Source organism: Staurois parvus, unplaced genomic scaffold, assembly GCF_062004578.1.
Source record: "Staurois parvus isolate SC_StPar_1 unplaced genomic scaffold, SC_StPar_1.0 ptg000818l, whole genome shotgun sequence".
Lineage (NCBI taxonomy): Eukaryota > Metazoa > Chordata > Amphibia > Anura > Ranidae > Staurois > Staurois parvus.
In genome coordinates, this window is record NW_028318614.1 from 8778346 (window position 1) to 8793739 (window position 15394).

The 15394-nt window shown below is 42.0% G+C and overlaps 1 protein-coding gene across 4 annotated transcripts in view; it reads right to left on the bottom strand.

Annotated features, from left to right (window-relative positions):
* Positions 1-15394, bottom strand: part of MYRF (myelin regulatory factor) — a 215972-nt gene that overhangs the window by 74905 nt on the left and 125673 nt on the right. For all 4 annotated transcript variants that reach the window (XM_089655038.1, XM_089655035.1, XM_089655037.1 and 1 more), the window contains exon 2: positions 1600-1684. In XM_089655038.1, coding sequence (XP_089511164.1) covers positions 1600-1684 — 85 coding nt within the window. The remainder of the gene's footprint in view (positions 1-1599; positions 1685-15394) is intronic.

The window sequence follows — 15394 nt, forward strand, 5'->3', positions numbered from 1 at the left end:
AGGTACATAGAGAGAAGGGCCATTTCTGGAGTCAGGGATGTCCTAGCCAGTCACTGCGTTTTATGTGGTGAAGACACAGAACCACAAAAATCTGATCATGGGACAAGGCCAGAATATATGTATGCTGTAGCATAATCCTTCTCTCTCTCTCTAACACAGGGGTGTCAAACTGGCGGCCCTCCAGCTGTTGCGAAACTACCAAGTCCCATCATGCCCCTGCCTTTGGGAGTCATGCTTGTAACTGTCAATCTTGCAATGCCTCATGGGACTTGTAGTTTGGCAACAGCTGGAGGGCCACCAGTTTGACACCCATGCTAACAGCACCAACAATTGGAAGCAGACGGGAAAAATTCTTTGAATATCATAGGTACACTTATACAGCTTGTCAGGATCTTATAACTCAATTTTTGGGCAGTGGAGGCTATGCATGCCTTGTGGGTAAGAAAGAAAGTCTTGGTCAGTCTTGAAATGTTTAAGGCCACATGCACACTGGGTGTTTAGCACCTGTGCGTCCAATCCTGATGTTTTCTTGTGCCTGGAGGGCACAGATTCAGTGTCCGGCCCAGCTGCCAGCATCCTGTTAAGGTCTATGACAGGCTGAAATCTGCTGCAGCTGGATGCTGTACCGAGTGGTACTCGAGTTTAGTATCACATGCATTCAGGGATGTATGCCCATAGAACAGGTATTATAGTGGGGGGAGCTCTGTGTGCTGGGGGGCTCTATATACTGCGGGGCTCTGTGTACTGAGGGGTTCTGAGTACTGGGGGGTTCTGTGACACCACTGATGCAAATATATTTTTCCTTTCAGTGACTGCACTGATTCAGGGGCATTTTTTCCTTCCAGGCATACGTCTCTGGACACATAGGGCGCTGAACACGAGTACCACTCATCCCACCCAGCCGCAGCATATTTCAGTCTGTCATGGAATTTTAATTCTCAGACATTCCAACACAGTTATTATTATGGTTTGTTTCACTTGTCCTTCCCTTTTAGATTGTAAGCTCTTGGGAGCAGGACCTTCCCCCCAACCCTCTTGTGTTGAATTGTATTGTATTTGTGCGGTCTATATTTATTTTGTTAATTGCTGAAAAAAACTTCTGGTGCTTCATAAATCCTGTACATCAAAAATAATAATACACGTGTGTGTATATAAAAAAGATATCATGTATTCCTAAATTTACACTGGAATTATGTTGCCAAGTTATTTGCAAAAAAAGTTCAGTGATGTTACCCTTTAAATATGGTTTGCACTGATGAATTCTGTCTTTTGTAACTCATGTTTTCTGTACTTAGTATCTTGTGTAAAAAGTGCAAAAAACTAAAAGCTACTTGATTAAATAAAAATATTATTATCAATAATAATAATAACAATAATAACAATAAAATAAATAATAATGAAAAAAATTATATATATATATATATATATATATATATATATATATACACACATACACATACATACATACACACACACACACAGTATATATGTATATATATATATATTGTTTGCACAAATTAGTGCATAGTAACACATGCATATTCATTGCAGAGTCAGGTAAAGGGCTTATGATGTATAAACTAGTATTTTGCTACTCACATATCAGGAGAGTCCTCTTTGCTAATGTAATCCTCTAGGATACTGGTATCAATTGATGGTTCCAGAGCTCCATTAATATCATGTCCTAAAACAAAAGATATATAGAACTGAGTTGCTTGTACACCAGTAATTGGTATGTAAGGACAACATCTAGTACTGTACTCTTCAGCGGCATCAAAGGCTAGACCTGAAGAAGAGAATAATCATTTCTTTCTAAAAACATTTTCTAGTGGAGGGTCCAAAGCTCCGGGTCATGAATACCAAACAAAATATAACATAGGAAACAGTGACTGAAAAAAGTCGGCAGAGAATTAAGAACATCCCCAAGTAAGCTCCTGTAAGAAGACATCTGGGATAAATTGAGTCAGGAAGAAGATTTAAAGCAGTATTAAACCCAAAACCAAAATGTAATATATTGCAGCTTACCAATCATAAGATGTAGGGGCTGCATTTGTTTTTTTTTTTAGGCTTTTCCCTCTCTGTTTTCACCTGGTGATCTAGCCAGTAACACTCCTCCTGTATTAGAGTGCCCCCACTGTGGATGATGGAGCACAAGGGGCACAGCAGGCAGCAGCATTGCCAATCTGGGGGAAATTGGTGTTAGGTGTACTAGCAAATATAAATACACATTTATGCATCCAATTGTAAGCACCTCTGTTAGTGTTAAAAGGGTTGTATCATCTCTGTAACTGATAGTCTACTGGAAAGTTTGTTCTTTTGAAAAACAATAGACTTACTGGTTGGATTACCAGATGAAAATAGATGAAAGAAAGCTTAAAAAAGAAAATGAATGCAGCCATCACATCTAAGAATTGGAAGCTGCAATACAGTAAATGTTGACTTTTGGTTTAATACTGCTCCAACCAACCTGGCACAAATACGATTATCCTGATATACAATACAAAGTAAAGCTATTGCAAAGGGTATATGATTCTAGAATGAATTCCTAACATTGTAATGATGGAGTAATTGATACTTAATTGTTGAATATCTTCAGGTCGCTAAGTAGATGTTTGCTTAAAAATGAACATAAGGTGTGAACACACTGTACTCACTTCAAAAAGCTGTATGTGCACCTCACACATTACTTTCTAATTATTCAGCATACACTGGAGCAGTCTTTCTCAACCAGGGTTCCATGGAACCCTAGACTTCCTCCAGAGGTGACTAGGGGGTCCTTGAGCAACGGCCATTGGTGGTCTGATCCCCTGATTGATGGTGTCTGCATAGTCACAGCATCAAGCTCTCCCCCAGCATGGGCCCAACAGACCCTTTCCTCTCATCTTCTCAGGTAAGAAGATGATACCAATAATGTTTTAAGCTGCCCTTCTACAGCTAACCACCAATCTAAGGAGAATATTCTCCAGTGACCACCAATGTAAGATGTTTCCTTACTGACCACCAATGTAAGAAGATATTTCCTTGTTGACCACTAATTTAAGGAGACATTTCCTTACTGACCAGCAATGTACTAATTACTGATTATACTAATGTACAGTGAGTTGTAGATATAATTTAAGCAGGGGGGTCTCTAACATCTAAAACATATTTTCAGGGATCCTCCTTGGTAAAAAGATGAGAACTGTACACAGGTGCAGTGGGTCCTGGGTTCCTTCTAGTACATGACAATGCCTGGCCTCATGTGGTGAGAGTATGCAGGCAGTTCCTGGAGGATGAAGGAGTTGATACCATTGAATGGCCCCCACACTCGCTTGACCTAAATCCAATAGAACACCTCTGGGATATCATGTTTCGGTCCATCTGACACCTCCAGGTTGCACCTCAGACTGTCCAAGAGCTCAGTGATGCCCTGGTCCAGATCTTGGAGGAAATACCCCAGGACACCATTCGACTGGTTTTAAGCTGACAGCAGGCTAAAGTTCACTGTCGGGTGACGTCACTCAGCAGGTTTAGGCTCTGAAAAGACTCCAGCCATATGGTCGTGATCCACTTAGAATCCTGGACCCGTACCTAACTCAGTCTCTCAGCAAACCACCGAGAGCCTGAGCCAGCCGCTCCTGCCCCCTCCACAGCCCAGCGCTCCAGTGAGCGCAGGAGAGGCAGAGCAGAGATTCAATGACTGAAATTCACTGCTTTCTGCTCAGAGTGGAGGGGAGAAGTAAGCAATCAGTAGTGTTTTTTTTTCAAAAAATACTTTTATTAGAAGAAAAAAGGCATATCAAAGCATATACAACAATGGGTTGTAGTCCAAACATAGACACAGCACGTTGCCTCCAGTGATCAATAGTGTTAAATCGCTCAGTCCTCACTGCAGAGCCTGCGGAGGACAGATGCAGCATCGGATCGATCTCATTCCCCAAATTAAAAATACATTCACTGTTAGAATTTCTTTTGCACAAGAAAACATTTCCAACCCATTCCTTTGAGTTGTTTTGCCACTATGGTCAAAAATGAACATCATTTTGAACCCAATCAACATTTCGAAAATCTAAGGAACATTCTGAAGACTAAGAATTGTAAGCAAAATTCTACTAATGTATATAGTTACATAGTTACACAGCTTGACATAAAAAAGGCACAATTCCTTCTAGTTTAACCAATAGAAAAGCAAAAAAAAAAAAACACAAATAGAAAACTTTCATATACACTATCCTTTACTCATAGTTGATCCAGAGGAAGGCAAAAAAAAAAAAAAAAACAATAAAGCATGGTGCAATTTGCTCCAGCAGGATATTCCCTGGATCAACAATGCCTGGTGTTATTACCTATAAATATTAATATCCACTTTTATCTTGTGGATTTGGGAACATATCCAGCTCTTTTTTAAAACAATCTACTGAGCTGGTCAGAACTATTTCCAAAAACTAAAATTTTCTAACTTAATTCTACTTGTCTATGGCAGGCAGGGCCGTCGATAAGGGGGTACCACCAGTCTTCCTGTACGAGACCTGGGCCAACAGGGGGGCCCAGGCAGCTGGGTGAATCATATGCGAGCAGGGAGGGTGATGAGCATGGCGGGTGGGCAATTACTGGAACCAATCCCCTGTATGGTTCTCTCTGCAGCAGCTGAAAGCTGACTTCTTCTACTCTCCCTCCTGCTAGCTTTCAGCTGCTGCAGAGAGAGCCATACAGTGCGATCAGATTTGTACCTATCACCTTCCCTGTGCACCATATGTTTCCCCTGTTGCCCAGGCCCCCCTGTGCACCCCCACCCCCACAATGCTGCCAGCTTCCCTCCTCTCCTTCCCACTGGCAGCTGCAAACACACAATAGGATCCTTCTGGATGGAGAGTGGGGGAGTTGTCTAGTAAAACATCACATTTACTAGCCCTTTTCTTTCCTGAATGAACACAATGAGTGATTGGTACAGAACATAAAATGGTGCTAGTTGGAATTTTTTAATTGTCGCAAAATATTTGTGCAGATATATAACAAACGCATATTTACAGGAAGAAATGCAGTAAAATGAAATTTAGTGCAAACACAATATTATGCCAAATTTATAGGTAACATATAAAAGATTCAGTTGCGTCAAGTAAATAGATACCAAAAAATGTCAAGCCTTAAATTGTGCATACTTGTGAAAAAAAACTATAGTACCCAAAATTTCCCTAAGGCAGCACTTTGAAAGCCTTAAGCACACAGATTATTAGGTTAACCATGAATTATGGCCCTAGAATTATTGCTCTCACTCTGACGTTTGTGCAATTTATATTTTTTTTTTATTTATTTATTTAAAAAATCTGATTCTGTTTTTTGACAAGGTTTTTCCGTAACATTTTTCAATACAAAAACCAAAATCAAGTCATATAGTACAGGTGGTACAGAGCAGGGCTGTGGATAAGAGGATACTACCAGTCCTCCTGTATGGGACCCAGGCAGCTGGGTGAATCAGATGTGGGCAGGGAGGGTGATCAGCACAGCTGGGGGGGGGGGGGTAATTTTTGGAATTACTCCGCTGTATGGCTCCCTCTGCAGCAGCTGAAAACTAGCTTCTTCTCTTTTCCTTCCCAATGGTTTTCAGCTGCTGCAGAGAGAACCATACAGGGAATCGGTTCCAGTAATTTCCCCCCCACCACACTCATTACCCTCCCTTTGCACCATACATTACCCCCTGCTGTCCAGCCCCCCTATGCGTCCCTCAGTGCTGCTAGCTTCCCTCCCCTCCTTACTACCGGCAGCTGCAAGCACACTATAGGATCCTTCAGGATGGAGAGTGGGGGAAAGGTCTGGTAAATATATTACATTTAGCAGCCCCTTCCTTTCCTAAATGATCAAAATGAGTGATCTGTACCAATCACTCACTGTGTTCATTCATAATTGAATTTTGTTTTTGGGGGGAGGGGGACCTGTCAGGTTGGCTGTATGGGGCCCCATGGTTCTAACAGCAGCCCTGACGGCAGGCATTAAAACCTGAAAAAGCAGTATTGTGTCAAATGTCAACCTGTTTTCTCTCAAAAGTTAAATCATATTTAACTTTTGAAATAAAGCAAGTTGAAGCTACATGGTAATTGAGGTTTAATATGGAGAAATGTTAAAAATATGTATGCAAGATACTCATTAGTTGAAGATCCTCTGGGAGAATAGAGGATGGAAAAAGATCTGGAGGTCCTTGTAGACCAGATATTCAGCAATAGCATACAATGCCAAGCTGTAGCTAACAAGGCCAGCAGACTATTCTTACTCTTGTGCATTAAGAAGGGTATTTCCTCAAGAGTTAAAACTATCATTCTACCAGTTTACAGAACTCGGTTTCAGCAGCATCTTGAGTGTAAACCATAGTGCCCAGCATTAAACATATCTGTAGGTGGAAAATAACCACAAAAATGTGTGCTGCCCACAATCCACTGGAGTGTATGGAGACCATACAGAACATTTTTACTTCTTTGATAAAGCAGGAAGATTTGAAATGTGTCATTCCATGTAAGGATTGGTTCCCAGCTTCTCTCAGCCCTCCTTACAGCCACTGTGATCATTGACTATACCACTAGCGGTCTGTGGTCATCTTGGATGACATCACTTCCAGTGGTGTCCATACACACAGGGTGGCCGCCTTATCTTCCTGAGTCCTATATACAGCAACCACTTTCTGTGCGCTTCCATCTTGGATGACATCACTTCCGGTGGCTTCCATCTTTTTGGACACAGGGCGGCCATCTTTTTGGTTATCTTCCTGTATACAGTAAGGTCTGGAGCAGCTTTTCCAGCTGGCGTAGCGGTTCTTTCCCAAGGTATGTGTAGTTTGCTATTGCCATCTGTCAACTTTCTGGTTTTTAGGTTGGTCATTCATCTGATTGCACTGATGGTTTTGTGGTGCAGTTCTATAGTTCTGGATGGGACTTTCAGTGTGCTGCTCTTAAGCTTTTCTAGCATCTTAAAGTGGAGTTCCTCCCAAAAGGGGAAGTTCCGCTTTAATGATTGGTCCCCCGCTCCCCATTAAGAATTGGAACCTTTGGGGAGCGGGGGGGGGACGGGTACCCGAATTTGACAGGTACCCGCTCCCACTTCCACTGCGACCTAGGTGATCGGAAGCAGGAGTTGTCCTCCTACCCTCCCTCCCCGAAGTCTTGTGGGACACGTGACAGGTCCCAGAAGATGAGGGGCCATTCAGGAAGTGCAGCGCTACTCGTGCATGCGCAGTGGGCACCTGGCTGTGAAGCCACAAGCTGTCACAGCCGGGTGCCCACACTGAAGATGCCGGTGCCTGTAATGAAGGATGGCCGGTGAAACGGTCTGCGGTGGGGGCAAGGCGGGATCGTGGGACAGGTAAGTGGCTGTTTTTTAAAAGTAAGTAGCTACAGTTTTTGTAGCTGCTGACTTTTTTTTTTTTACAGAGTGAGTGGAACTCCGCTTTAAGTATGCAGTTCAGTTTAAGGCCTCATGCACACTGGACGTTTTTAATGCTGCTGTTAGGGGCATCTGCCATTTTTATTCTACCTCTAAATGCCCCTGCATGTTAGCATACAGTCATGGCCGAAATTGTTGGCACCCTTGATATTTTTCCTGAAAATCAAGTATTTCACACAAAAAAGGTATTGCATTAACACATGTTTTGCTATACACATGTTTATTCCCTTTGTATGTATTGGAACAAATATAAAACAGAGGCAGAAAAGCAAATATGACATAATGTCACACAAAACCCCAAAAATGGGCTGGACAAAAGTATTGGCACCCTTAACTTAATATTTGGTTGCACACCCTTTGGAAAACATAACTGAAATCAGTCGCTTCCTATAACCATCAATAAGCTTCTGACACCTCTCACCCGGAATTTTGGACCACTCTTCCTTTGCAAACAGCTCCAGGTCTCTCTTATTGGAAGGACACCTTTTCCCAACAGCAATTTTAAGATCTCTCCACAGGTGTTCAATGGGATTTAGATCTGGGCTCATTGCTGGCCACTTCAGAACTCTCCAGCGCTTCTTTGCCATCCATTTCTGAGTGCTTTTTGACGTATGTTTGGGGTCATTGTCCTGCTGGAAGACCCAGGATCTTGGACGCAAACCCAGCTTTCTGACACTGGGCCCTACAGTGCGACCCAAAATCCTTTGGTAATCCTCAGATTTCATGATGCCTTGCACACAGTCAAGGCACCCAGTGCCAGAGGCAGCAAAACAACCCCAAAACATCATTGAACCTCCACCATATTTTACCGTAGGTACTGTGTTTTGTTCTTTGTAGGCCTCATTCCGTTTTCGGTAAACAGTAGAATGATGTGCTTTACCGAAAAGCTCTATCTTGGTCTCATCTGTCCACAAGACGTTTTCCCAGAAGGCTTTTGGCTTACTCAAGTACATTTTGGCAAACTGTAGTCTTGCTTTTTTATGTCTCTGTGTCAGCAGTGGGGTCCTCCTGGGTCTCCTGCCATAGCGTTTCATTTCATTTAAATGTCGACGGATAGTTCGCGCTGACACTGATGCTCCCTGAGCCTGCAGGACAGCTTGAATGTCTTTGGAACATGTTTGGGGCTGCTTATCCACCATCCGGACTATTCTGCGTTGCAATCTTTCATCAATTTTCCTCATCCGTCCACGACCAGGGAGATTAGCTACAGTGCCATGGGTTGCAAACTTCTTGATAATGTTGCGCACTGTGGACAAAGGCAAATCTAGTTCTCTGGAGATGGACTTGTAACCTTGAGATTGTTGATATTTTGCCACAATTTTGGTTCTCAGGTCCTCAGACAGTTCTCGTCTCCTCTTTCTGTTGTCCATGCTTAGTGTGGCACAGACAGACACACAATGCAAAGGTTAAGTGAACGTCTCTCCTTTTTATCTGCTTTCAGGTGTGATTTCTATATTGCCCACACCTGTTACTTGCCCCAGGTGAGTTTACAGGAGCATCACATGCTTGTAACATTCTTATTTATCCGCAGTTGTGAAAGGGTGCCAATACTTTTGTCCAGCCCATTTTTGGAGGTTTGTGTGACATTATGTCGAATTTGCTTTCTTTCCTCCCTTTTTTTGTTTTGTCCCAATACACACAAAGGGAATAAACATGTGTATAGCAAAACATGTGTTAATGCAATACGTTTCGTGAGAAATACATGATTTCCTGGAGAAATATCAAGGGTGCCAACAATTTCGGCCATGACTGTATGTGTACATGCACACTTAGGTGTCTAGAGGAGTTTAGAGGAGTTTAGAGGCAGGGTAAAATATAGGGGCAGAAAAAAAAAACCACTGCCAGCGTCCGGGAATAGGGACGTTTTGGCAGAAAAAAAACGCTTGAGCATTAATGCTAGGACTTGAGCATTAATTAATTTGAATGTTATGGGAATTTGTAGCAATACACATTTTGCTTGAGGTGATTGTAGCCGTATTAGTGCATTTGCGACAGGAACAATTGAGTATTGTCCGTGATACTTTTTTTATTTGCACTAACATACAATTTTGAGGACAAGCTTTCGGGGAATGTCCCCTTCTTCAGGTCTAAGCAGTACTGCTTAGACCTGAAGAAGGGGACATTTCCCGAAAGCTTGTTCTCAAAATTGTATGTTAGTGCAAATAAAAAAAGTATCACGGACAGTACTCAATTGTTCCTGTAGCAATACACACACACGTTGTACTGGATGAACCTGTGTTTTTTTCAACCGTACGCCGTGCTACACCCTCTGCTAATGCCCTTACTTCAGGTGTATAGTTACCTATACACACAAATATGAATACATGAATAAGCAACAACAAAACACTCCTTACGCTCCAAAGTATTTTTTTTCCTCAAGGGACATTATTAAAAAGGTAAAATCCAAACACCAGCTCTGTATTGGCACTCTGTAACAAAGTATTTCAGATAACACACTTACCACTCCCGTAGTATGCTGAAAGGTTCTTTGGACTGTGGCTACATTTGCTAAACATAAGTTCAGAAGCCGCCTCAATGTTCTCTAAACATAGACAAATGGACGCACCACTTTCACATTCTCCTCTGGGAAATTCAGCATGGAATCCTTGACACAGTGGTAATGGTTGATTATTTTTTATACATAATGATGCTTTCTTCTTGAGGGCCTTACCACAATGCATGACAATGCTCCTGCACTTTGTTCAGTATGTTGTAATGCCATTCATTGTGAATGGCACCCCAATACACAGTGCAATACACGATGCGCCATAGCACACCACAATGTACATACCACACACTGCTACAAAACAGTTTATGTGAATGGGATGCCTTAAAGAAACTCACAAAGACACTCTTGATAGCTCAACACAACAACTCTCCTAAAGCAATATTAAACCTCAAACAAAAAATGTAATAGATTGCAGTGTACCAATCATTGGATGCAATGGCTGCATTAGTTTTCTTTTTTAGGCTTTTTTCCTCTTGTTTTCACCTGGTGATCTGGCCAGTCCTACACCTCCCGTATCAGAGTGCCTATACTCTGGATGAAGGAGTAACAGAGACATCTTTAGAGAGCAGCAATGTCAGTCTGGTAGGAAGGGATTGTTAGATGTAAAAGCAGATTTAAATACACTAGCAAATTGAAGCCAAACTCAAGATAATATTGTTTCGGAAGTCACTGCAACATTTTTTTACTTTTGGGATAAAGGTTCACATAAATAAATAAATAAATAAAAGATGATCATGGTAAGCACCCGTGTCAGTGCTATAATGCAGGACAGTTTATTCTGTTCAAAAACAACAGACGTATTGGCTGGATCACCAGGAGAAAATAAAAGGAAGCCTAAAAGAGAAAACGAATGCAGCCATCACATCTAAGAACTGGTAAGCTGCAATATAATAAATGTTTGCTTTGGGTTTAATGCCGCCTTAAGGTTGAATCAGCCTTAGGCTATTTTCATACTGATCTGTGTCAAAAATGTGCCCGAACTGCATGAGCTAAGTGCTCGTTTTGTCTAGGGGCTCAGGAATAAGCTGCCCTTACGTTGTCCTGTGATCCTCCTGGAAAACCATGCTCCCCCATGTCCAGCCGTGGACTCTTTCTGCTGCCCTCATGTCTGGAGCCAGTCTATGGGCATGATGATGTCAGGGACAGCCCATTCACAATACCACTAGCGTGCTGCGGGGGGGGGGGGGGGAGGAATGGTGGGGACCAGTCTTGTGCTCTGAGGATCAGCGGGTTAGGTAAGTATATCTTTATTTTTAGAGCCCTAGACAAAACTGAGCATTTAATCCATGCAATACGGGCACAACCCCACTGCATGGGACAATAAAAAAATTCAAAAACTTAATTTCTTCTTTAACCAGTTGCTGACCACAGATAAGCGAATGATGGCTGCACCATCCGGCCAGTTCTGGGAGACCGTCATGTGATGTTCTCCCAGAATGCGCTCTCCTGCGTGCCCCCGGGGGGGCGCACCCGGCGATCTCATTGATCGCTATGTCCTACGAACACAGCTGATCACGTGATGTGGTAAAAGGCCAATCACAGCGGCCTTTTACCACGTGATCAGCCATGTCCAATGACACGCTGATCACCGGGAAATGCAATTACCGGTTCTAGGCTGCACTTTCCTCACGCTGTCAGAGCAAGAGGAAAGTACTGCAGAGAACCGGCAGTTGTCAGAGTAGGGATCGGTGCCCAGCAGTGCCATCCACCCGTTCTGCCCAACTGTGCCCAGCAGTGCCACCCACCTGTGCACAGAAGTGCCACCCACCTGTGCCCAGAAGTGCAGCCCAGCAGTGCCGCCAGTAAGTGCCCAGCAGTTGCGCCAGTCAGTGCCCGTCAGTGCCGACTATCATTACCCATCATCAGTGCAGCCTCATTAATGCATATCAGTGAAGGACAAAAATTAATGTTTGCTAAATTTTATAATACATTTTATAATTTTAAAATTTTTCTAATTTTTTGCTCTTTTTTTATTTATAGCGCAAAAAGTAAAAACACCCAGCGACAAATAAATACCACCAAAAGAAAGCTCTATTTGTGAGAAAAAAATGCTAAAAATTTCATATGGGTATAATTTTGCATGACCACGCAATTGTCATTCAAAGTGCAACAGTGCTAAAAGCTGAAAATTGGTCTGGTAAGGAAGGGGGTATAAGTGCCCCGTAGGCAAGTGGTTAATGCCTAAGCACAATTTTGCAACTTTGACATGTGTTAGTAAAACTATACATATCATCACAACTACTTTCTGTATCCAGGTGGATTATACCTTATTTTTTCCAGGACAAATTGGGCTTTCTTTTCGTGGTAAATGGTAACAATATTCCATTTTTTTTATCAAAGGAAAACTGGCCCACAATTTAAAAAAAAAAATTTTCCTGCTCCTGACGATCGTGGCCATAAAACATATATGTGTAAGTTGTTGTTTGTACCTGTTGTAGTGCCCATAAACAATGGTGGGCATTTTGCATTTTTTTTTATCCCGCCTAAAACACAGTGACACTGAAACTAATTTATTTATTTTTTAATTCTACCCAAAATATGCTGACCATGACCGTTGACCTTGACATTGACCTTTGACCCGGACCTTGACCCCAACCCTGGCAAAACTTGATCTTGTTAATTTTTTCTTTTTTTTTCTTCTTTATTTTTGTTTATTTATTTACACACTTTTGTTAGTGTACATCTTCCTCTCCTGAAAGAAGAGAAATATACAATGTATCTTTCCCTTCATTCCGAAGAAGTAAACACAGGGGCAGGCTCACAGTGATTGATCACTGTGATAGCCAATCAGAGACTATCACAGCGATCAGGTGACTCGGAAGTGGGAGTCCCGGGTCCCAAATGTTAGTAAGAGACCTGAGGCTCTCGGTGAGGGCCCGGTATCTGTACTGGGAGCAAGCTATGCAGTGCTCCCAGCATAAAGGCAGATACACATATATGTCGCCCCACAAATAAATACCCATTTCTGTGAGGCTGCATATATGCGTAAAGTCAGTGGGAAGAGGTTAAGAGATCAAAAATGAATAAATAGATTAATGTTAAAATGGTTGTAAACTCTGGCATATACCCAGTGAAGTGACTAACCTCAGGTGATACACAGAGGTTAAACAAATCATGCTACAAACGTTGTACCTGATCATCTGCAGCCCTCTCCTCTATACATCCTTCTAAAACACACAGATCAAAGGCTACTTCTCAGCGGTAGAAAGCAGGGGGGCGGAGATGTGGCGTCACACACACAGCAGAGCTAGAGCACAGAGCTTAGTGAAATATGAATCTTGATTGGACAGAATGAACACATCCCCCTCTACAGAGAATCAGTTGTGTCTGTCAGCTTTTGTGTGCTGGAGGGGGTGACCCATCACCTGTGGAGTCTGCTTGGACTATTATCAGTGATTCATGCGGATAGCAGAGGTAAGAGACAACAGAGAGAAAATTACATTTTGTGCTTTGGATTGAGGCTAGTACAGACTATAGAAGGATATGCTTTGTTAATTTTTCATGTTACAGGTTTACAGCCACTTTATGGTTTATATAGCCTTAAAACATTACTGACTCTATATGTGGTATCTGTTGAGGAGAGGAGGAAATCAAGCTATTTGAGGTAGAGGTAATACCTTATTACAGATTACACACTCATGTAATTCTGTTTGTAAATTGAGAATTGTATTAGAAAATATATCATAAGGTAAAATAAAGAATGTAGTTAAAGTTATACAATCAGCTAAATAAACTGACCTATTTGTCAAAAATAAGTAATGTAATATTCAGCCGTGGTTCATAAAGTTACAGCTGAACTCTGGGCAAAAAAATAATTTAAATATATTCCTCAATAGCCACAAAGGATATAAATCCACTTTGTGTGCTCCAAAATGCCTTTGTAAACTCAGATATTACCCTAAAAAAAATAGCAGTGACATCATCACTGTGCTGTTCACAGCCTATGCAAAGAGAAGAGCTGTGGGAAGGACCCAGTAGGCCCCACCCACTACAGACTGCCTGCAGAAAACTACAGGAGAGGGCGGACACAAGACCAGTTACCCTGCATAAGGAGAGAAAGCATCAGTGACCAGTCTTTATTACAAGAAGCTCCTGCACAGAGGAAAATGTTCACACTGGACTACTGCACAGATCTGGAAGAAATACACAAAACACACCAAGATTCAAGTAACAATACACATGATTCTTGTATTTAGACAATTCAGTATTTTAGATAAGGTTGTATAACTAAGTAAATATCATATACAACACAACAGTGATTTTGGGTTGGGACTTTGCAGTAATGTCAACTACTAGAATATACGTGAAATACTAATTTAATTTTCACATGATACAAAAAAACATTAAAATGATACAATGCTATTAAAAGTCAGGAATTACAGTACAACTTGGGTAACACTTTCTCATATTCTGACACATTTCGAGATATTCTCTTCTTCAAGGGATATGAGAAGCTACAGACAGAACTCAGTGGATCACATGACATATTGATAAGAATACATCACACTGGAGGGGTACCACCATCACTCCCCAATGGGAGCCGGAACATCTCATTCAGCAAGGTCCACAGACACCAATGTTAGTATAATAAGGATGTTGGAACACAGATCATCCTTTTCAGAAAACTGTATGGGGCCCCAAGGTGGAATATTCAACAGGCTAAGCCAGATATATTACCAACTTAAAGAATAGCCTTTCTGAACCTTTCAACACAGAGCGACCCTTGTAATATGTTTCTGCTCTCAGGGAAACTCTATTATAAATGACAATATCTACAACTCATGATACACTAGTGTGAGGGTCAGTGGGAAGAATGCTCCTTATGTCTGTAGTCAATGGGAAGAATTAGCCCCTTATAGATAGCTGAAAAGATCAATGGTGTCAGTTGGAGCTTATCTGAGAAGCAGAAATTGTTCAAAGAACCCCTAGCAATCTCTGGAGGAACCCTAGGGTTCCATGGAATCCTGGTTGAAAAACCCTGTTATAAAATCTTGGATTAGGGTCACAAATGGGAACTAGGAGCCCAAATAGCATGTTATAGAGCAGAGGTCTCCAAACAATTTAGACAAAAGGCCAATTTACTGTCCTTCAGGTTTTAGAGGGGCCGGACTGTGGTCTTCGGGAATAGAAATTGTCCTGGCATCAGAGGGAGTAAACAAAGTATCTTTGGTATTAGGGTGAGGAACAGCACCCCATCGTTGGTGTCACTGGGAGGAATAGTGCCCCATGGTTGCTATCAGTGGGAGGAATAGTGCTCCATTGTTGGTGTCAGTGGAAGGAATAGTGCCCTATCATTGGTGTAAGCAAAAGGAATAGTGGACTTTCATTGGTGTCAGTGAGGGGAATATTGCTCTATTGTTGGTGTCAGTGGAAGGAATAGTGCTCCATTGTTGGTGTCAGCGGGAGGAATAGTGCCATATGATTGGTGTCAGTGGGAGGAATAGTGCCCTATCATTGTTGTCAGTGAAAGGAATAGTG